Source organism: Eucyclogobius newberryi, unplaced genomic scaffold (assembly GCF_026437365.1).
Source record: "Eucyclogobius newberryi isolate DKJ021-1_F unplaced genomic scaffold, fEucNew1.0.hap1 SCAF_8, whole genome shotgun sequence".
Taxonomy (NCBI): domain Eukaryota; kingdom Metazoa; phylum Chordata; class Actinopteri; order Gobiiformes; family Gobiidae; genus Eucyclogobius; species Eucyclogobius newberryi.
This window is the reverse complement of record NW_027316500.1, coordinates 27,706,267-27,730,458: the sequence shown is the minus strand read 5'-3', so window position 1 is coordinate 27,730,458 and position 24,192 is coordinate 27,706,267. Positions and strand designations below refer to the sequence as shown.

The 24,192-nt window shown below is 42.0% G+C and overlaps 1 protein-coding gene across 1 annotated transcript; it reads right to left on the bottom strand.

Annotated features, from left to right (window-relative positions):
* Positions 1–1,231: 1,231 nt before the first annotated feature.
* Positions 1,232–23,301, bottom strand: stpg4 (sperm-tail PG-rich repeat containing 4). Its single transcript, XM_072436322.1, has 7 exons — positions 23,251–23,301; positions 21,600–21,656; positions 20,092–20,346; positions 18,026–18,090; positions 17,813–17,858; positions 2,609–2,713; positions 1,232–1,465 (listed from the first exon to the last, which is right to left on the bottom strand). The coding sequence occupies exons 1-7, from the start codon at positions 23,299–23,301 to the stop codon at positions 1,361–1,363; spliced, it is 684 nt and encodes a 227-aa protein (XP_072292423.1). The 3' UTR covers positions 1,232–1,360.
* Between the last annotated feature and the right edge of the window lie 891 nt (positions 23,302–24,192).

Genomic DNA, 24,192 nt, shown 5'->3' with positions numbered 1-24,192 from the left:
CCGTGTGAATAGGTTCATATTATAGCGATCACTTTCCAGACAAGTTAGACTGGGAGTGAAACCGACTGAAGAAATCAAAAGTTCAACTGTGAAAAATGTGAAAAAGCAGGTTTGGTGACAATTCTCATCACGCGAGAAGCAAGTTGGGACAAACAGTAAATATGCAGCAGCTCGTCCTATGCCTCCCTGTAACTGAACGACTGAACGTCCAAAGAATGTTTGTCTATGTGGTAAAGAACAACAGCATGTATGTGGAGGGACGAAGAGAAGGGAGAAAGAAGGAGGAAAGAGCGAAAGAGCGAAAGAGGGGGAGAAGTCAGTACCAGGAACATGTAGTCGCCCCTTTGTTCCAGATAAGATGTTTGTGTTGCGTGACCAGCTCCACTAAACCCTTTTGAACGGAGCAAATGTCTGGCATTAAGGCGCTGACAGGCCACAGAAGCCCCGCTGACGGACAGATAAGCACAGCGTTAAGTAACGAGAGACTCCAGGGACCGGTCACTATGAGACTGGGAAAAAAGCTACTATATTTGTTTAAATCTTTGTAACTTCTAGAGCAGTGTGTTACAAGCTTTAATAGGAGCGTTCACATTTGTGCTTGTTTGGTCCAAGTTTAGTCCTGACATAGACTTCTAAGGTCTAATCCAGGGTTTGTTCTGGGGTTTAGTCCCAATTTTGATGTGATGTGTATGAGACATTTTTATTCATTTTATTTTTTCTTTATTTTGTTTTCATTCATGTTGTTTTTGTATAGTTTTTTATTTATTAGATTTTATTAAATGTATTGATTTTATTTTTAAATTATTTGTAGGTCCTATTATTTTTTATTTATAGTCCAATTTTTTTTTATTCATAGTCCTATTTTTTGTATTTATTTACATTATTCATTTTATTCATTTTATTCATTTTATTTATTTCATTTTATCCTTTTTCATTCATTTTCTTCCGCTTGTTCCCTTTCGGGCTCGTGGGTGACAGGAGCCTATCCCAGTCACTTTGGGCCTTAAGCGGGGTACACCCTGGACAGTGGCCAACTCATCGCAGAAGTATATTTATTTTATTTATTTTCATGTATTATTAGGCCTATAGTTCCATTTATTAAAAAAATATTTCTGCTGATTTTTGTTTCATATTGCTTCTATCTGCAACTACACAAGTTTAGAATCCTATTAAACATACACAACAATTTCAACTTCACAATGTGACAATTTTATTAATCAAAGTGTGTGCATTCAGTAAGAACATTGCAGACTCTTTCTTGGACGTACAAATGTTCTGCAGCGTGTCCTGAGATAACAACAGAATAAACGGGGCACGTGTAATGCAGAGTTAGTGTAAAGTAAATGCTTTTGGGACGAGGCTACGGCAGATTACGGAAGAAGAAGCTGAAGGAAGGGTCCATGTTGGTATTTACGTGATCGCCCAGTTTCCAGAAAGGCTCATAAGCTCCTGGTCCTGGGGTTTTCTGCAAAGAACCAGAGAAATACAACGAAGACACAGCTTCATTTTAATGGATTAGAAAAATGTAGAGCTCCTTTAAGGCAGCACTGAGAGACAGGAAGTAGAGAAGAGTGCATTCATTTTTTTACATAAATAAATTAATAAATTACTCTTGTTTGCCTTCTACAAATGTTAGAGCAATGTGATGGCACTTGAAAACCAGCAATTACCGTATTTTCCAGACTATAAGTTGCACCTTTTTTCATAGTTTTGGCCGGCGTGCGACTCATATTTATACTTATACTCCGGAGCGACTTATATGTGATACTATTTGTTATTTTCACACTTGCAACTGCATTTCATACTCCAGTGCGACTTATATATGTCCTTTTCTTCTCTATTATGCATTTTTTGACTGGTGCGACTTATACTCCAGCGCGACTTATAGTCCGGAAAATACGGTAAAACATATATGTGGTTCTCAGTCCTATTTTATACCCTATTCTTAAATTGTGACCCGAAAAGCATGTTATTTTGTTTGTTTTTGTCCCACCCTGCCTGTTGTAACTCATGACTGTGATCCAATCCGCTTGTGACAGAAGAAATGAGTCTTAAATTACCCAGGGCTTTCTCCACCTCTCCGTCTTCTCAGAGCGTTTACACAAGTGGATGTTGCTAGCCGCATTACAAATAGGAAGTGAGCGCAGATCAATTGCTCTGATTTGATCTGATCTGAGGCTTGTCATTCTGGACTTTGCTTCAAAAAGCTCTACATGATCCTGCAAATCGAGATATGAACAATAATAACTGCCCGATCAAGCGCCTTGTTTCGCCAACATCTGCTCCAGCTCGCATTAGCCGCATGTTTTGATTGACGGCCTGCGCGGCTCGTCACTCAGCGCGGGCGGAACCAATTCTACAACGTGGCACCATCAATGGAGGACAATTGGTGGAGACGGCGCATTAAGTGGCAATATTTAACCAGCTGTGTGTTGAAATAACTCAGACGACATCTCACTGTCATGTGTGAAGCAGCCGTGGAGTTTTACCATCAGAGTAACGGAAACGCCTCGTCCTCCCTGTTTCCCGTCCTGCTACAAACCCAGCTACGGTTTCACTCCGCGCGCTCATCGATCTGTTGTGCTAGAGCGACATCCGTAGTACTCACAGGATGGACGTGGTGGAGGCGCGGCAGAGTGGATTTGAAGCTGGACGTGACGCTCTTCCCCGGCCCGGCCTCTGGACTGTACGCACACGGGGCGGGGCCCACTTTCTGCAGGACGAGAGGAGGCGAGACGCGTTAGCGGTCGATGGATTAGCGCTCATTGATTCCCAGCTCAAAACTCATTGTGGCAGCGCAGTGATTTGCGCGTTAGCTCGTTAGCATGTTCGCGCTGTACCTGATTTTGATGCTCTTAAATACATGAAAAAGGAACTAGTTCATTTTAAATTGTTTACAGCCAACATTATTTCACACTTTTCTAACAGATTACAGAGATTTACCACCACAGTTAACATGCTAACTTCAACTAGCATGCTAACAGCGCACTTTCTGGTTTATGGAGGCTAAAAACACTTCACAATTAGATATAAACAGCCCCTTTAAGCGTCTGGGATGATCATTCAAAATAAAAGACTCAAAATTAGCAAATGTATCAATAACTATTTGTCAAGACATTTTCATGAACAAATAAAAATACAATTAAACTGATAGTCGAGCAGGAATTTTTAGCTGTGCCATTATTTTTTTGCGTAATATTTGTTTACTATAGACATTTCTGTTTGTATTTCTGCTCTGGGAGGTTATCGCTTATTGCCTTTATATTACTGCATTAAAACTTGAATCTTCGTGAAAACAAGCAGGTGGTGCCACTAAGTTCCAGGCCAGCTCTGCGGAGAGGCGAGGGTGCACGTTTTAAAAAGGTACACATTGAATGAATGAAATAAAGTACATTTAATACAATATCGATGCACATTTCAGGCAAACATCTGAACACATCTTCAGGGAGAATAGCAAAAGACAGAGGAAAAGTTACACGCTGAACCTTTAATGTATTTTATGAAGTCGTGAACCACACAAACATCAGGGATATAAACTGAGTAACAGATTTTATAACATGTACACCCACAAAGTGAAGCCATGCCGCTACTTCCTGCCTCTGAACACGACTAAATTGCTTCCTTTCGGTGGCAGTAATTTGGCGTCGATGGCTTTTCCCGGATGCTGTGTTTTCCTCACCAAAGCCATTAGCGTGTTGTTTGATTTGAAGAGAGATTGTTTCCATGTGCAAGCTACTCTTTGGACTTGGGTGAACAGCCTTTGAACGCTCTCTTTACGTTTAACCCGGACGGTCCCTGTGTTCCTGCGTAATATGACAGACGGCGAAACAGTTAAGTGAAACTGAAGTACTAGAGTTTAGATTGTTTTCGTGTTTTTCAACCTTCAGCCTCACTTGATGTGTCCTGCTCCTGAAAAAAAAGGATATTTACCGTATTTTCCGGATTATGAGTCGCTCAGGAGTATAAAAGAAATACAAAATAGAGAAGAAAAAAACATAAATAAGTCGCACTGGAGTATAAGTCACATTTTTGGGGGGACAACATGGTGAATAGGTGTACGTATGCTAACGCTAACACCTTCAGCTACATGAGGCACAGACAGAACTGTGGTAAGTGTCTGGTATGTTAACGTAACATATGAACAGTTATTCAGATAACTATAGCATAAAGAACATGCTAACAAGTTTACCAAAGCATCAGTTTTACCCCAAATCACTAAATCCATTGAATTCTTCTTCCTCTGTGTCACTTCTAAACAACTCCACAAACTCCAGAGGTAGAGGAAGTGCAGATTCTTCTTCTGCGTTGTTTAGAGCCTAGAGCGCCCTCTTGTGGTTGTCAGTGTAAAAATAATCAACATGTGAAATGCGGTTGTCAGTGTGAAATTAACAAATAATATCACATATAAGTCGCACTCCGGTCAAAACTATGAAAAAATACGGTACATACTTTTCTAACCATGTCAGTGCCAGATTGTTTTGAAGTTTAGTAATAGGGTTTGATTCCTGGTGCTGGGGCCTTTCTGTGGCGTTCAGGCTCACGTAACTTTATTTACACTCGCAATTTGTGCAGGTTCTTCCCGTGACCATGCATTTTCCTCGAGTTGCTGTAATTTGACCCGTTATTTAATCAGGTAAAAACTAAATACAGACAATATTTGGTGGATTCTTTCTCTTTGTTTTATAAAATAGTTACTTAAAATGAGATGTGGTGACTATCCTGGTTAGACAAAGGTTCATGAATAATGGTTTTCTTATTACAAAACTATCAAACAATGAATATAAACAAATCAAAACATAAATGCTCTGAATCAAAGTCATTTTCAGGCCGTGTGTATGGTTTGTGTCACCGCAGCCTCGCCTCATTGAAAAGCGCGGCCCTTAACTCTTAGAAAACCCTTCCAGTTCTCTTTTACCCAGCGCCGTTGCTTAGTAGCCGGTTTGTTTGCCCTGGCGAGAGTCACATTTCAGTCCCCTTTTGTTTGGTGCATTTTAAATAGTCATCGGGCTCATTGTGCATGCAGCAGTATTGATCAAAGCAGCCATTTTAACCACTCTAATAAAACACTAGACCCTGTGTGCGTGTTATTCCAAACCGGCTGCATTCAGCTGGGATTACACCCGCCGCGGCACATGTACATAGCACTGCACCATCGCTAAAGGGATTGATTCTTTCATCTCTGGACGTGCGGTCATAATTTATTGTTATGCGTTGGAAATGTATAGCGCCGGTATATAGCGCTGCTATTTTGGAGGCCTCGCTCTCGGCCTACGACATGTGTTTTATGTCTATATGAAGCGGCTTATGCAGTGGCTTTTACGTGTAATCCAAAATCTCTGTGTGCTACTTTTAATACGTTATCTTCATTTAAAGACTAACTTTTAATATATATATATATATATATATATATATATATATATATATATATACATATATATATATATATATATATATATATATATATATATATATATGTTTAAAGCAATTTATTTATTCATATATATATATATATATATATATATATATATATATATATATATATGTTTAAAGCAATTTATTTATTCATATTTGATGTAATTTTAACCGATTACCGTATTTTCCGGACTATAAGTCGCACCTTTTTTCATAGTTTTGATCATAGTTTCAGATGCTTGTTTTTCTAAATAACTTCCTGATCAAATCCATAACATGGCATTAGGATAGTAATTACTGCATTCCAGTCGTCCTTCTGATAATATTAAACACATCTGTCACACTTTTAACCTCCATTTTAGAGCGCGTTAGCTTCAGTGTTAGCTTCAATGCTAACGCCGCAACTTTGAACTGTCCTTTTTTCATAGTTTTGGCCGGGGTGCGACTTATACTTACATTTATACTTATATACTTATACTCCGGAGCGAATTATATGTGATATTGTTTGTTATTTTCACACTTGTAACTGCATTTTATACTCTAGTGCAACTTATATATGTTTTTTTTCTTCTCTATTATGCATTTTTTGGCTGGTGCGACTGGTGCGAGTCCGGAAAATACGGTATGTACTTTTTTTGTTCAGATTGCACACTTTTTTATTTTATCATTATCGGTGTAATCCCTCATTTGTCCAGTAGTGTTTCATTGTAGAATCATCTGGAGAATCCTCTACAATTATATCATTACTGTTATTCGGTAGAAAATCTTTTAAAGTCGAGACATTTTGACTGCCATCCTGAAGTCATTTTCAATCTGAAGGTGCTGGTAAACATTCATATAAAGCGGGGACTGTAACCTGAAGCTTTATTCACGATGAGCCAGTTTTGGGTCGTTTCTCCCTTCCACTCACAGCCGAATCTGATTGGCATTTGACTGGTTTGATCTCTGGTCTGAGTAGGCCGCTGTAAACAGAAGGTAGATTACACCTCAATCCACCGAGTCTGTCCAAAGGCTGTTTTCATCACAAAAACGGGCTCCTTCACTCCTCTTTCAACTCATCCCGTCTTCTTGCCTCAAATGTGCCCCTCACAGTCTTCAGAGTGGTCACGCCCGACTGTAAACCTTTAATATGAGCACCATCGTTGTTGCTACAGTTTTTTGTGCAGCGGTTGTTTGGTCTTGACCTGGACTGAACACACTACATTACTCTTGTTTTTGTGTTTTTGGCATAATGTCCTTGGACTGAGCCAGTTTCTGTGTATTGACCGCGTATTGACCGCTCTGAAGCACAAATGAATGTCATGATGTTTCTCAGACCGTCCGGCCACTTGCGGAAGAGAAACCCCGCGGTTCTGTTTTCCCTCGGTCTTGTTTTTTTTAATAGCTCTTTTAGCTTTGTTGAAATCCACTGACTGAGCGTTCTGGACACGACATGATTCCAGTTGCTATTGAACCACCAACCGTTGTGTCACTGGAGCTTTACTCTACTCCAGTGGCGTTCAAACGTTTGTACTGTGTATAAAGAAAAGGACTTCACTGTCGCCGCAGCAGATTTAACTTAAAAAAACTCCACCGCCAGTACCAGCAGTGGAAAACGCACCGCATTTTGAGAACCGCAACTGCACGCTTTTGATGTCAGTGCCTTTCACTTACCCACTAACACACATTCTGGCTATAGCAGCGGCGTGCCACGGTGCAAAAATAGCCTCTTTCTCAAGCCGTGCACTGCAAAAAAAAAAGCTAAAATGACTCGAATTTGAGACGCTCGTCATAATTTCACGTCATAATTTCACGCCGAACAGAATTGTAGAATGCCTCGTTTGAAATGGAGCTGGAGGACAGGTCAGCTTTCATCAGATTTAACGTTTAACTTTCAGATTAGTTGAGCGCGGTCGTGTTTTGAAGGGATGCTGTACAGCGAGATCAAGTTTATTGCTTGAAATGAAGCTAAATAGCTCGTTTCCATCTGCAATAACCTTAACCCTACATTGCAATTACACCCAGTCATTTATGGTAAATGTCCGTGTAATACTGGACCTATTCTCATGAAACAAAACTGGCACAAAGTCTTATCTGTCTGTATAAGTTAAAGAATATAAGATAAAGACTAGTACAGCTTTACAAGTAAAGAGAGTTGTATTGGCCCCAGTCCATCTGAAATTATGACATAAACCCATTTTAGAATCTCGTTTCATGTGAAATTATTGACCAATAGCGTATGAAAATATAGCTTTTAGCCAACGCATTTCCTCAATTTGAGCTGAATTAACTAAACCAGTGAAAAATTCTGGTAATTAAATCTTGTCAAAACGACTCAAATCAAGACCAATATTCTGAACGAAACAAAAACTGGCACAAAGTCTCATCCGTATGCATATGTTAAAAAATATAAAAACTATCACAGCTTTACAAAGAGAGTGCAAGTAAAGGGATGAACCTCTGACGAAGGCCGTGTCATTTTGCATCGTCCTCATAGAAACAGTAACTATCCCATGGAGCCGCATAGGCCCCACCCACACAAATGATTGGCCAATAGCGTATGAAAATGTAGCTTCCTATTAGCCAACACATTTCCTCAATTTGAGCTGAATTAAAGCCTTGAAACCAGTTTAATATTCTGGTCAAATCAAGACCAATATCCTGAAGTCGTTGACATTTTTGCAGTGCGGGTGGGGGACGGGTGGGGGACGGGTGGGGGACGAGTGGGGGACGGGTGGGGGACGGGTGGGGGGACGGGTGGGAGACGGGTGGGTGAGGGTGGGTGTCCGGTCTCATCCCAGCTGCCTCCAGCGCTACTGTTACTGACATCTGATCCACAGTTCACTCAAGCCCCCGCGGCCGGCCGACGCGAGGGTGCTAATGCAGGTGTATTCGGGCGGCGCTCGTCCGTTCGGGATGCCATTGTTCGAACTGCGAAATAACTGTGACCGACTGTGACCGTGCGGGGAGTTTGAAATGACACACCGGGCGCGGCCCCTCCACGCGGGGCCCCCTCCACTCGGGGCCCCCTCCACGCGGCTCAGCGCAGAATGTCAGCGATGGGCGCGAGTTTGAGAAGCGTCAGCTGCTACGTCAGCTCAGGATCGGCATGTGGTGTTTTCTCCTGCCAAGTCACTCTTTAAAGAAAGAGACGTAAACTAAATATAACTACCGTATTTTCTGGACTATAAGTCGCACCTTTTTTCATAGTTTTGGCCGTTGTGCGACTTATATTTATACTTATATACTTATATTTATACTCCAGTGCAACTTATATATGTTTTTTTCTTCTCTATTATGCATTTTTGGCTGGAAAATATGGCACTCTGCAAATAGGAAAATCTACATCTGAGGAGTTTTGACTAGTTTTGACTCTGCAATATCGATCTGGAATTATGCCAGTTTCAATTGTTCTGGAAGAGGAATGACTCTTAAATGTCCAGGTTTCATTTATAGAACAATATTATTTCTAAATGAAAAAAGTGACATTCAGACTTAATTTGGAAATGGACAAATTTGACCGACTTTGGACCAAATGGGAGTTTTATTTTCATTTAATTGTGCTTGATGTCGACGAGAAGAAGAAGAAGAAGAAGAAGAAGAAGAAGAAGAAGAAGAAGAAGAAGAAGAGGAAGAAGAAGAAGAAGAAGAAGAAGAAGAAGAAGAAGAAGAAGAAGAAGAAGAAGAAGAAGAAGAAGAAGAAGAAGAAGAAGAAGAAGAAGAAGAAGAAGAAGAAGAAGAAGAAGAAGAAGAAGAAAAGAAGAAGAAGAAGAATCTCATGAGTTTTCTCATCAACATCCTCCTGAAGGTGCTCTTGACTCAAAGAAGCTTCAGGATCTGGACATCGTTCCCCAAACGCCGCCTCTGACAGTCTGTCCCAGTTGCGGTGAAGGACGGGTCAAATGCAGAGGACGGAGTTCCCTGAGGACGACGAGCACGGCTGCCAATCACAAAGCCCCGTCCACCACCGCCATTCACTCACAGAGAAGGTGTCAAGAGCGAGGACGCGACGACAGAGGTCCCGGGTCAGAGCTGATGTCGAACCGTCCAACAGCAAATATGTAAAATGACCACAAAAAAACCACACACAAAAACTGCTGGACAAAAGTGTGGTTGAGTTGGTCGTGGCGGTTGCTCTGGGGAGGGAGACAGCAGGTGTGTGGGCCGCCTCAGACACAGACGGATGTGCATTCACTCGAGAATATCAGGATTATGACTCAAACAGGCTTGAACCTCAGCGGACACTTTGTTCTCTCCAAACAGAACGTGCAGTCGATGTTTAAAGGAATGATGACAAGTCAATCTAGGTCACTTCACAGGCCGAGGAAGGCAACGTCTAATCTGAGGCCGTTTGAATGTCGCGTTCACACTTCCTGTTTGGTCCTGGTTTAGTCCTGGTTTAGTTCTGGTTCAGTCCTGGTTTAGTCCTGGTTTAGTCCTGGTTTAGTCCTGGTTTAGTCCAGTGTGTGTGTGTGTGTGTGTGTGTGTGTGTGTGTGTGTGTGTGTGTATGTGTGTATGTGTTTGTGTGTGTGTGTGTGTATGTGTTTGTGTGTGTGTGTGTGTGTGTTTGTGTGTGTGTGTGTGTGTGTATGTGTTTGTGTGTGTGTGTGTGTGTGTATGTGTTTGTGTGTGTGTGTGTGTGTGTGTGTGTATGTGTTTGTGTGTGTGTGTGTGTATGTGTTTGCGTGTTTGTGTGTGTGTGTGTGTGTGTGCATGTCTGTGTGTGTGTGTGTGTGTGTCTGCGTGTTTGTGTGTGCGTATGTGTGTGTATTGTGTGTGTGTCATTATTGTTATGTAAATGGTGTATTTTCCTGGTAATAGTTGAGATAATTGTCTCATACTTAAGATTACAACAAGAACATGTTTTAGTTGTTTTCATGTCTAAGTCGAATGCCAGATGCCCTCCCAGTTCAGGACAAGTAAAGATCACAGTTGTCTCAGATAAAGTTCCATCATGGCACATTCGGCCACAATAAGATGAACCTGTTAAAAAAGCTCAGGATTCTTAGATCTTTTCCTTAAACGAGCAAATGTTTTGGGAGGAAAAAGTCTCGTCTGACGATTCAAATACTTTGCTAAACAAACAATGAATTGAGGAAATGTTCAGAACAGTATGTCTTTGCACTTTCTATTTTAACTGTGTGATCACATTAATTCTTTGAGAAAGACATTCTCTGAGTCATGCACTTTTTATAGCACCCACTGAATATTGATAAAGAGAGAAATCCAACTAAATCTGTGAAAGACTTTGGCTCAGTTTGAGTTTTCAGATGCTTGTTTTTCTAAATAACTTCCTGATTAAAATATGTGTGAAAATTCAAATCCAAATCAAATCATCAAATCCATAACATGGCATTAGGATAGTAATTACTGCATTCCAGTCGTCCTTCTGATAATATTAAACACGTCTGTCACACTTTTAACCTCCATTTTAGAGCGCGTTAGCTCCAGTGTTAGCTTCAATGCTAACGCCGCAACTTTGAACTGTCCTGGAGGTCTAACATGAAGCGAGACCAAGCCAAAGTCTGGCTTATTTGGGAAATCCAGGCTGATCAAATCCTCAATTGCAATTCAACTATAAAGTGGTTAACAAGAGTTGGAGCTGGGTTGCCATAGTAACAAGCACTCAGGTCAGGACCAGGCTAAATGTCAAGGTTATTTCAGCTTTGGCTCCAAGAATGTCACAAACCCACTTTAATCACACGTTTCAGCTCGTGCACTCTCACACCTGCGTCAAATGACTAGTTTTTGTCTAATAACTTTTAATTCATGTGGCGTCTGAGGCTTTTACCACGAGCCGCGTCGTAAAACGTGTCTGAACGCTGCACTCATCCAATCGGAACAAATAATACACAAGCACACGGCCTATTATTTCACATCTGCGCCGACATGTCCAACACACAAATAAAACATTGTGTTGCCGTGTCTGCCGGTGTGAGGAGTAAAGCCGTTCTTTTCAGTTCTTTTTTCAGTTCTTTTGCACCGACACACATTGTTTTCTCGTGATCTCACACAGTCTCTCTTTATTCAGACCAGTCGTGGAGTCTGAACCCTCCTGATCATTCTGGGATAGAAGTGTCCCCTGGTCTTTGTTTACGAGATGTCCCACTTTCAGCTTGTTCTCACCTATGGCGCCCTGGCAGCCTCTCCCTAATCTCTGCCACGGCTTAAGCATAGCGTTGTAAACAGAAGGTGCATTATACTGTATCATTATCCACCATTTCTGTTCAGAGAATGGTCTTTACGATGGAGATGAACGACCTATTTTCAACCCAAATATGCTCCCTGCCTCCTTCTTCACTACAATACCATGAAATACACTGCACTGAGCTGAACAAAGACTTTGAGCGTCAAAAAGGTGTGATTTTGTGTGTAAATACCAGAAAAATGCCTAATATCTCCTCTTCAGAATAACAATACAGTTCTGCTTGAGGTACCACCACCGCAGCGTCGACGTGAATCACGATGGGACGGCGGGCGATGATGTACGACGGGACGAGGCAGCGTCAGCTCGCGGTGTTAATTCGCTCTGAGAATCGCGGTCAGTCTCTTCGGTCAGCGACTGCCGACAGCCACGTGCTTTCGACCGCTTAACCTTTGACAATAATCGTGCCCGCCGCTCCTCCTCCGTCAATAGTCGGCAGCTGACGGCCAGGCTCACATGTCCAGGCTTCTCAAACCGGAGTGCAGGTACAGCTGGTGGTGATGCAGGAACTTCAACTGAATCTACTGAATCTTTAGGTTGTACGTGTCTCATGTTCGCGCTCGCAGCCACATGCTTGCTTTTAAAACATTATGGAATCTTTCTGGTCTTCGTGATGTTATTGCTTGGCCCGAAATGTTCCACAGTATGGCATTATAAGTAAAAACGATACATGAAATCAACGTGCTAAACCCGTGTAGACCTGTGTAAATGTGTTCGGATGTGCATACAATTCATGTGTTAGTTAGGTTGAGCATTTTGTCCTGTCTGCTGTGTGGTTATGCAGGATCGCACGGCGTAAAACAAAACTAGAGTTTAGTCGTGATCCACGTGCATTATACGGAGGTGAGAGACTAATAATAAGCTTGAAATGTATAGCTCTTATCAAACTAATAAGAGTCAAATTTATATCCAATAACTAATTGGGATGCAACATCCCATTTTGATCGAGTCTGAAACTACGTGGTCAGGTCCGATTTTCGATCACATGATCGGATCGGGACATCACGAGTTTTTGCTAGAATATATTTAGCCCCAAATCATTGTCAAATATTACTAATACATCAGCACTTTTCCTGTGATTAGTCCTACATAACCAGACTAGTCGAGCTCTACTTTTCCCATGATTAGTCCTACATAACCGGACTAGTCAAGCACTACTTTTCCCGTGATTAGTCCTACATAACTGGACTAGTCAAGCTCTACTTTTCCCATGATTAGTCCTACATAACCGGACTAGTCAAGCACTACTTTTCCCGTGATTAGTCCTACATAACTGGACTAGTCAAGCTCTACTTTTCCTGTGATTAGTCCTACATAACTGGACTAGTCGAGCTCTACTTTTCCTGTGATTAGTCCTACATAACCGGACTGGACGAGCTCTACTTTTCCTGTGATTAGTCCTACATAACCGGACTAGTCAAGCACTACTTTTCCCATGATTAGTCCTACATAACCGGACTAGTCGAGCTCTACTTTTCCCATGATTAGTCCTACATAACCGGACTAGTCGAGCTCTACTTTTCCCATGATTAGTCCTACATAACCGGACTAGTCAAGCACTACTTTTCCCGTGATTAGTCCTACATAACTGGACTAGTCAAGCTCTACTTTTCCCATGATTAGTCCTACATAACCGGACTAGTCAAGCACTACTTTTCCCGTGATTAGTCCTACATAACTGGACTAGTCAAGCTCTACTTTTCCTGTGATTAGTCCTACATAACTGGACTAGTCGAGCTCTACTTTTCCTGTGATTAGTCCTACATAACCGGACTAGTCGAGCTCTACTTTTCCCTTGATTAGTCCTACATAACCGGACTAGTCAAGCACTACTTTTCCCGTGATTAGTCCTACATAACTGGACTAGTCAAGCACTACTTTTCCCATGATTAGTCCTACATAACCGGACTAGTCAAGCACTACTTTTCCCGTGATTAGACCTGCATAACCAGACTAGTCAAGCACTACTTTTCCCATGATTAGTCCTACATAACCGGAGTAGTCAAGCTCTACTTTTCCCATGATTAGTCCTACATAACCGGACTAGTCGAGCTCTACTTTTCCCGTGATTAGTCCTACATAACCGGACTAGTCGGGCTCTACTTTTCCTGTGATTAGTCCTACATAACCGGACTAGTCGAGCTCTACTTTTCCTGTGATTAGTCCTACATAACCGGACTAGTCAAGCACTACTTTTCCTGTGATTAGTCCTACATAACCGGACTAGTCGAGCTCTACTTTTCATGTGATTAGTCCTACATAACCGGACTAGTCAAGCTCTACTTTTCCCGTGTTTAGTCCTACATAACCGGACTAGTCAAGCTCTACTTTTCCCATGATTAGTCCTACATAACCGGACTCGTCGAGCTCTACTTTTCCTGTGATTAGTCCTACATAACCGGACTAGTCGAGCTCTACTTTTCCTGTGATTAGTCCTACATAACCGGACTAGTCGAGCACTACTTTTCCCGTGTTTAGTCCTACATAACCGGACTAGTCAAGCTCTACTTTTCCCGTGTTTAGTCCTACATAACCGGACTAGTCAAGCTCTACTTTTCCCATGATTAGTCCTACATAACCGGACTCGTCGAGCTCTACTTTTCCTGTGTTTAGTCCTACATAACCGGACTAGTCAAGCTCTACTTTTCCCATGATTAGTCCTACATAACCGGACTAGTCAAGCACTACTTTTCCCATGATTAGTCCTACATAACCGGACTAGTCGAGCTCTACTTTTCCCATGATTAGTCCTACATAACCGGACTAGTCGGGCTCTACTTTTCCTGTGATTAGTCCTACATAACCGGACTAGTCGAGCTCTACTTTTCCTGTGATTAGTCCTACATAACCGGACTAGTCAAGCACTACTTTTCCTGTGATTAGTCCTACATAACCGGACTAGTCGAGCTCTACTTTTCATGTGATTAGTCCTACATAACCGGACTAGTCAAGCTCTACTTTTCCCGTGTTTAGTCCTACATAACCGGACTAGTCAAGCTCTACTTTTCCCATGATTAGTCCTACATAACCGGACTCGTCGAGCTCTACTTTTCCTGTGATTAGTCCTACATAACCGGACTAGTCGAGCTCTACTTTTCCTGTGATTAGTCCTACATAACCGGACTAGTCGAGCACTACTTTTCCCGTGTTTAGTCCTACATAACCGGACTAGTCAAGCTCTACTTTTCCCGTGTTTAGTCCTACATAACCGGACTAGTCAAGCTCTACTTTTCCCATGATTAGTCCTACATAACCGGACTCGTCGAGCTCTACTTTTCCTGTGTTTAGTCCTACATAACCGGACTAGTCAAGCTCTACTTTTCCCATGATTAGTCCTACATAACCGGACTAGTCAAGCACTACTTTTCCCATGATTAGTCCTACATAACCGGACTAGTCGAGCTCTACTTTTCCCATGATTAGTCCTACATAACCGGACTAGTCGAGCTCTATATACGGCTGGTTTTACGGCGCAGTAGTTTCTCGTTGGCGGCGGACTCATGAGCTGTCGCGCTGCTGCAACTTGAACCGGAGCCGAGCGCGGGGCCATTAGCGGCCGGCGGGATTGCTTTCGCTGACCCGCACACACGCCGCGCTGACTAAGGTCCTGCCCCCTCCGCTGCGTTAGGTAACACCAGCCGAGCGAGCGCCGGGGGGAATGTAGTAGCCGCTCACCGCGTCCAAATGTGACTAATCATGAGTCATGTCTCAGGCTTAAAAATACACGGAACAGATGTAGATGTACAGGCCGGTATTTCTCTGAAGGATGAAGGATGGATTCAACCAGGAAGACAGTATTTCCTACTTTATTACGCGACTGTTACTGTCAAATAACTACATTTTCTTTTACGTATTGTCTCTTCTTGTATTATTTGCGTTTTATTTGAATAGAATGTATCGTTATTCAATTCAAATTCTTCCCAAATCACAGCTGCAGTCGCCTCGCAGGGCTTCACACATGAAACGGTGAAACTCTGTCCACAGCAGCACAAACATCAGCACCTCGGCCTCTCCATCTTCTTTCCTCCATCACCAGAGCAAATGTAGGGATCGTTTGACCCGCAACTTCGGCCTTTGCAATTGATCGAATTTTAATCGAATTGTAATCCGATGATTTCATAACGTCGATCATCAGCTTAGGAATATGTTTGGAGGAAAACGTTGGAATTGTCTTTGTTTTGTTAAATGTTGAAGTGCATTGTTGAGGAAAAGCTGATGTTTGTTCTATACGTTTGTTTTGTAAGTTGTCTTTGTTCATGAACCTGCGGAAGGGTCTCTACTCCAGATGAACAGTTCCTCTTCTGCCTCGATGAACGGTTCTTCTTCAGCCTCGATGAACGGTTCCTCTTCTGCCTCGATGAACGGTTCTTCTTCTGCCTTGATGAACGGTTCTTCATCTGCCTTGATGAACGGTTCTTCATTTGCCTTGATGAATGGTTCCTCTTCTGCCTCGATGAACGGTTCATCTTCTGCCTCGATGAACGGTTCTTCTTCTGCCTCGATGAACGGCTCTTCTTCTGCCTCGATGAACGGCTCTTCTTCTGCCTCGATGAACGGTTCCTCTTCTGCCTCGATGAACAGTTCCTCTTCTGCCTCGATGAACGGTTCTTCTTCTGCCTCGATGAACGGTTCTTCTTCTGCCTCGATGAACGGTTCCTCTTCTGCCTCGATGAACAGTTCCTCTTCTGCCTCGATGAACAGTTCCTCTTCTGCCTCGATGAACGGTTCTTCTTCTGCCTCGATGAACGGCTCTTCTTCTGCCTCGATGAACGGTTCCTCTTCTGCCTCGATGAACGGTTCTTCTTCTGCCTTGATGAACGGTTCTTCTTCTGCCTTGATGAACGGTTCCTCTTCTGCCTCGATGAATGGTTCATCACTGTGGAACTCCTCGAGGTTTCTTCTTTATCTCAAAGACGTTTGGTAGTTTTTCCCTGCCGAGAAGGAGGATCTAAAGACGGGGGACCTTGGGACCTTTGTCTAAGTTCAGGGGGACATGGTCTAAAGTCTGTTTTCATTGTCGCCCCTCAAGGCAACTGCTGTTGTGATTTTGGATGATAGAAAAATTCATTGAATAACCACACAAGCTTTTTTTTTTTTATAAATAAATCATAATAAAAAAGAAGATGTGGTAGATATAGGGGAAAAGGAATGTTTTTTTCTTTTTTTTTCCCTTACCCTACTGCAGGGCAAACATATTGTAATTAAAATGACTGCAACCCCTCAGGTAAATATTACATAACTGAATTTGAAGATCAAATGCATTCTCGCACATTTACATATCTGAATATAAAAATCCCTTCCTCATACCTACACCTCGCAGGGTGAAAAAGAACCACCTACATCATAACAAACTATCTATATCATACCATACGAGACAATATCATATCTATATCATACCATACGAGACAATATCATATCTATATCATACCATACGAGACAATATCATATCTATATCATACGAGACAATATCATATCTATATCATACCATACGAGACAATATCATATCTATATCATACGAGACAATATCATATCTATATCATACCATACGAGACAATATCATATCTATATCATATCATGCGAGACAATATCATATCTATATCATATCATGCGAGACAATATCATATCTATATCATACCATACGAGACAATATCATATCTATATCATATCATGCGAGACAATATCATATCTATATCATATCATGCGAGACAATATCATATCTATATCATACCATACGAGACAATATCATATCTATATCATATCATGCGAGACAATATCATATCTATATCATACCGTACGAGACAATATCATATCAATATCATACCATACGAGACAATATCATATCTATATCATACCATAAGAGACAATATCATATCTATATCATACTGTACGAGACAATATCATATCTATATCATACCATACGAGACAATATCATATCTATATCATACCGTACGAGACAATATCATATCTATATCATACCATACGAGACAATATCATATCTATATCATACTGTACGAGACAATATCATATCTATATCATACCATAAGAGACAATATCATATCTATATCATACCGTACGGCTCCATCAATTCGAGACACTGGGCTTGGAGTTGCTTGTAACCAAAGCCTATTGAAAGTCTATTGTGCTCAAGCCTTTTGTCTGGAATGGAAACACCGAACGGTCTTAATAACTTGTCTTGGTGGAGACGAGATACTCACAGGAGGAAAGGTGACCCGCCGGACGGTCGAGCGAAACATCACATGCCTGCAAAAGGAGAGAGAGAGAGGCACTGATGGGACGTTCTCAGGTTGGCGATTGCCTCTGTGTTTTGTGCTTTTCAGACGGGCTGAAGAGGACCAGGGCATGATTGACTGCACTTTGCCGGGATCAGAGAGAGAGAGGAGAAAAAAGACCGTTTGTCGAGCGCTCACTTGCACGGGATCTTCTCCACAGGTTTGGCCGCAACGTCGTAGTCGCAAGGAGAAGTGTGTAGATCCTGGAAGATAAAAGCGCGTATAAAAAGGCAGTTTCTATAGAGGATTACTAAGAAATGAAGCCAAATTAATAAGTAATTAGTAGTTCCTCCTTGTTCCTTCCGTTTATTATTAATAGAGGATGATACTGATAGAATTGAGGCTTGTGCCGTTTGCTCTTTTGACCACCAAGCACTCAGGGTCTTGCCAAAGGATACACACTGATGCTAAAGACACTACAGAACATGAAATAACGTGAATTGTGGCAGTAAAGTCACACTGAAATGTCAATAAAATCAACAAAATGTTGTTAATATTTTAGTGTATAGTGAATGACTTGCTGTAAAATGACAAAAACTGTAAAATATTGTGGTTTTATTTACTCTTTAATATATCTTCGTTGTATAATTGTGGTGTTTTACAACATCCGACGCCAAAATAACCCTGAGAAAATGCACTTAATGATTTGATCCACACCGCCTGTGAGCACACGTCTGTCGCTAACACTGACACACACACACGGCCTTCGTACTAGTCATGTGAGATGTGATGGAAGTGTCTTTCTACAACACTCCACTGACGACCGTGAAGCGCAGGGAAAATGTAAATGCTGAAATGACCTGACTTGAATTCCCTCTCAGAATGTACTTGGGCCTCAGATCTCCTGCCACGGACACAATAAATGGATACTTCTGGAACATACTCCTAGCGGCAGGAAAAAGGCCATTCTGATATCACGTTCTTACCCCTCAGTCTACACTTACGCCTTCTTCCTCCTGACTTCCTGTGTTACCACGGTGTCCTTTTGCAGGCCATTGTTTTGTATAGATTTGGATTATTTCATCTTATTGTGAAAAATGCTACGTAGCAACAGAGAATGTCAAAGTAGCTGTTCCAATACATTTTGGTGTTTTAAAAGCACTTAAATTGTTCTTTAATGTTGACTCACGTAAATGTACCATTTGGGGATGAACATATTATATTGGAGTTATTGCGGGTTATGAAAGCTTTTCTTCAAGCTTCTTTTATGTTTTCTAAGAAACCATTACTGAGATGAGTCTAGGAGCTCTGCAATTACCCATGCCAGCTTTTCAAAATGTCTGCACAGTTTACATCATTTCTTTGGGATGGTGTAGTGGTTCTCAACCTGGGGGTCGCAAAATGATGTTATGCAATAATCTATGCTAGACACCCTTCGACTGCACTGGTAAAAATAGATTATTATTTGTTGGGCGACCAAATGATTGCCTTTAGGCCAATGATCGCTTTCATACATTAGAAATAATGTTTTTATTTTGTGGTTAGCTTATTTTGTATGTTTGGGGGTCGCAAATGCCAACGATTGTTATTATCGTGACTGAAAAAGGTGGAGAACCACTGGTGTAGTAGGCGTAGTTGGTGTAGTTACAGCGACGTGTCAAGACTTTTCTCAAGGCCCAAGTGTGGCACCGGGGCAAGACGTTAAGGTGATCATTTTGAGAATTTAACTGTTAAATTTCATATTTTTAGTGATTACATCTTTGTAAATATTAAGAATTATGAATAAGTTTGTGTTCTAGTGTTTTTGTTAAAGACAAAAATTGGACCAGGATGCCCCGTTATACTGCCTGTGAGTGAGATGAGGTGGTCAATCAGTGCCACCCCAGACCACTCCCTAGAAACGCCCCTGACTGGCTGTCCTTGACCCATGACTACGACACTGAACACCTCACAAGCTGAAATAAACCAGGCGTAAACCAGGACTAAACCAGGACTAAACCAGGTCTAAAGCAGGTCTAAACCAGGACTAAACCAGGCCTAAACCAGGTCTAAATCAGGACTAAACCAGGTCTACACAATTCTTCACAAAACCTGTCTCTATGGAGATGTTCCACAATATGGCATTAGATTTCCAGCAAGACAAGTTACGACAAATTGAGGCTCTTGGTGCTCCTAAAAGCGCAATAAACGCAATAACATCTCCATCGGGAACAAGCTGCCACGTTCCGTAACGCGCTGTTGAGTCTCTCTCCGGTTTGTCCCACCTTGTCCCTGACGCCGAGGGTGACGTGTCCCGGTCGGGGTCGGTTTTTGAACGAGTACGTGGCGTTCCGTCTCAGGGCCTCTTGGGTGGAGTCGACGTAGGTGTAGGCGCCGGGCAGCAGCAGGACCCCGCTCCGTCCACACAGAGTCGGGCCTCTCCTCCCAGCGCCTTTGAATCCGTACGTCCTCTGCACAGGGTTCAGCTCGCTCTCCTCTATGAAGTCTCGGATGGGGTAGCGGCCCGGAAGAGGGGTGTCCTGGGACGGAACAGGGGCATCGGGAGTTTACCGTCATGAAAGAAAATAATGTTGAATAAAATACAGATTATGTGGATTTGCGCAGGATATACAATGAAAAACTGTTAATAGGAGCGTGTTATTATGTATTTGTTATGTCATGATATCAAAGTTTAGTGTTTTACGATTATTGTGAGAAAAAACATCACGATTTAACGATTATCCGCGATTATTGAGACTGTGACCGAACAACAGTAAAGTCTTTCCTTGATTATCGTGGTCTGACACAAAATTTAACTCACTGAAAAACAAAATAAATTTGAATGAGAAAAAAAAACCTAGACATAAAAAAAATCTTAACATTTAAGTCTATTTTTTGGCTGAATATTGAACAAAAATATTTAAAATTACCTTCCAAAATTTTAACGATTATCTTTTTTTTGGTTCTTACGATTATATTGTGACCTTAATTATCGACTTAACTGATAATCTTGACATCCTTAGTGACAAGTGATTGACAAAGAGGGTAGAAATATTTAAATTCTCATTTTAAAACATTTTACTTGGAGGGTTCAAGTTCCACAATGAGAAAAAAGTTCTGCTGTTGGAATAAAAGGGAGTTAAAGGCGTTTAAATTGATTAAATTAGCACTTTGTTCACCGTGTTCCAGAATATGCTCCGAGTGCCAACATCAACTGTGCCCAGAGAAACGTGCAGGGTTGAATTGTTGGCGAAACATGAACATTTTCCATAAATCAATCGTCATATTTCATCATATTTTATTATTCTGCGAGACTTCTACCTCGTTTTCCACTTAAGAAAACGTAATTCCTGCGCAAAACAATGGACGTGCAAATCCGTAGCGAGAGGCAAAAGTAGGCGGAGTAAAGCGCGTGGTTTCCGTAGCGATGGTATTGTTTTGACTGTAATGTTCCTTCTTACAATGAGCAGGGTCGTCTCACCACACAGCTACGATTGAAAATGACTTTTGATTTCGAAAACAGTGAGATCAGATCAACCTTCCCCCCCCCAGATCCGACCCGTAACAGTTGGTGTCACCTGCTTGTTTCCATGACGATCGACACGTACGTCAGGGTCATTCTAGGAAAAGTAGCCCCGGGAAAGTTACAGTGTTGTCTGAATCAACAGTACTTTCGAGCACGACGTCCCGTGACCGCTCGTTATTTAGACATGACACATTCGACCTGCTGCCGCCGGCGACGCCCGATAACCGGAGCCAAAACAAGAGCCGGTCAGATAAGAGTCACACCTACTTTTAATGTCCCCAGCCACCAGCTCCCTCGCCCGCATTCGTCCGGTCCACGGCGAGCCTGGAGATAAGAGCACGCGGTCAGCTTTGGCGCGCTTCAAATCGCTACGCCAACGAGGTCACGCCGTCGCCAGGGGGATCGTTTGTCGTTGTTGTTGTTGTTTTGTGTGACTTCGACGGCGACGGAGGGATTTTGTGACAGCGACTGAAGGCGAATCAAGTCTTAGTGTTATAGTGGAGGTTTAAAGCACAAACGACACGCTTTAAGGAGCTAAAATGTAGCACAGGACTAGGATTCTTTGTTTCGATGCATAAATTAATGTGAAACAAGTTGCTTATCATTAAATACGAACGCTAACCCAGAGTTCACGTTGTTCTTAACAGTGGGAACACGACAATAAGCTGTGTTTTGTTCTCTTTTCGAACATATATTGTCATTGTATATACATATGTTTGGTATGAAATGTCTTAACAATGGGATTTTGCTGGTTAAAAGTACTAAAAATGGCTTTAAATGAACTTATCTCCATCAGGGACGAGCAGGTGGTGCATCAAGGCCGAGTAGCAAGTCAGATCTGTGGAAAAGCGAGTCCGCCAACTAAAAAGGGATGTTCCTGTTTCTTTTCAAGGTGATAAAAACTCTATAACTACACATGATAGGTATGATTAATGCTTTACTGTGGAGCTTTCCGTGCCAAGTAATAGCATTTTCTCCACCAGAAAGAGTGATGTATTTCAATTGCCATTTTTATGATTAGTTTTATAGTAATGGTGCAATACAAAGAAAAACTGAGCAATAATCAGTTGTTATTATGTCATGTTTGTGAAAAAGCTCTTCTTTTGTGCTGTAAAAAATAAAAAATGATCAATAATCACAAACTAAAGTACATTTGATTCTCCAATTTGGTAACTTTAATCATTTGAATCATTATTTTGACCTTTAGTTTTGTAGTAAATGTACAAAAACAGATGATATTCTGCCATGTTTTAAGTGTTTTTCTCTCTACTTTGGTAACCTTATCAATTTACTAGATTCTTGTATTTCCATAGTAATACTTTGTCATGTTCGACGTGATACACGATACGCGGCTCACGATACGCGGCTCACGATACGGTAATATCACGATTTTGCAACGTGTGCGATAATCGATATGTTGCTCACGATATTCTACGATATATATCACGACTTCTTAAAGAACCCAATACATTTAAACAACATTCTTCTCTAATAAACCGCGATTTGCACAGACTCAAAATAAAAGTCAAAATGTCAAATGATTGAGCAAATTATACCAAAAATGACTCGATATCGACACTCCAGCCCGCGATATCGATACTGTATCACCAAATTCAGTATCACGATATTTTCGACACGACGAGATTTTTGGAACACCTAGTTTGTAAAAGTGCTTTTCTCCACTGGGATGTATAAAAGTAATCCTGTTGGTAACTTCAACCATTTGCCTGACGCTTTTGCCCCGTCGCGTTGCAGTGAACGTCCCATACGAATGCGATTCCGTCTGGTTTGGTGCAGTTCGCCGTCTTCTCGTTGCCGTCCAGTGGCTTCATTACAACGCCTGGAACGTGTGTGATTCCCCTCCCGTCCCGGCAGCCCCCCCGAGCCCTGACGGAGCCACCCGGGCGCGGTCACTCACCTTATCGCCGGCGCTCCCGCCTCCGGACACGGCGCTCTCTCGCGCAGACATTGTCCTGCTTTTTTCCGCCCACGGGCCCGTGTCCCGAGCCGCGGTGGCCACGTGCCTCGTTATCGGCCGGAGCCTGTGAGGATCCGGTGACACCTGAACCGCTGTTAAACCGACCACTGTTTCTATAGCAGCGACTCGCTATCGATCAATTTTTCAACAAGCCCGGGCCTTGGCGGCGGCGGCGGAGCAGCTATATTTAGACCGGCTGGACTGAGTAAGACATAAAGCAGAGATCCAGCTTTGTTGCACCTGTAACACTGGAAATACACAGGGAAATGCATTAAAACACGGATATAATGAAATAAATAATAGAAACTGTTCTTGCTTTTAATAACTACACCTTTATAACGCATGGAAAATAGGAAATAGGAATGATTCAGGCTGAGTAAGTACTTTAAAGTCCATGTGACACGACGACACGAAAACAAAGAGAACATTAAAGCCGCAAGCGGCATCCAACGGCCCTCGCGGGCCGCCGGCCTTCCGACTCTGCGCTTTCGACTTGATAAAGATGGCGCCCTTATTGTGTGTTGAATTAAAAAATAACTTGACAGACGGCGACACATTGGACATGGCCAATCCAGTGCAAATCAACACAAGTGTCAGTCAAATTTGCTGCTCCGCCGCACAGAGACCGTAGCACTTAGAATATAAATATGGATAACTTTTGATGCCCCGCTTGTGTAGATGATATTTCCCAAAATAAAGCTTGATCGGGCTATTGCCCACGGAGGAGTTTGTTAAAGTGTGAAGCGTAAATGTGAACATTTCAAAGATTTGGCGTTTTCCCATTTGTGACAGTATATTTGCAGCTCCACGTAACAGAGACCGTACCACTTAAAATCAAAATATGGATACCTTTTGATGGCCCGCTTGTGTAGATGATTTTCC

Bases quoted from the DNA above. Each gene is read 5' to 3' on its own strand.
- stpg4 (XM_072436322.1), bottom strand. From the start codon at position 23,301: ATGTCTGCGCGAGAGAGCGCCGTGTCCGGAGGCGGGAGCGCCGGCGAT. The intron at 18,091-20,091 runs GTGGGACAAACC...TTTATCTTCCAG, and splicing joins CCCTCGGCGTCAGGGACAAG to GATCTACACACTTCTCCTTG. The intron at 17,859-18,025 runs GTGAGCGCTCGA...CTCCTTTTGCAG, and splicing joins GTGGAGAAGATCCCGTGCAA to GCATGTGATGTTTCGCTCGA.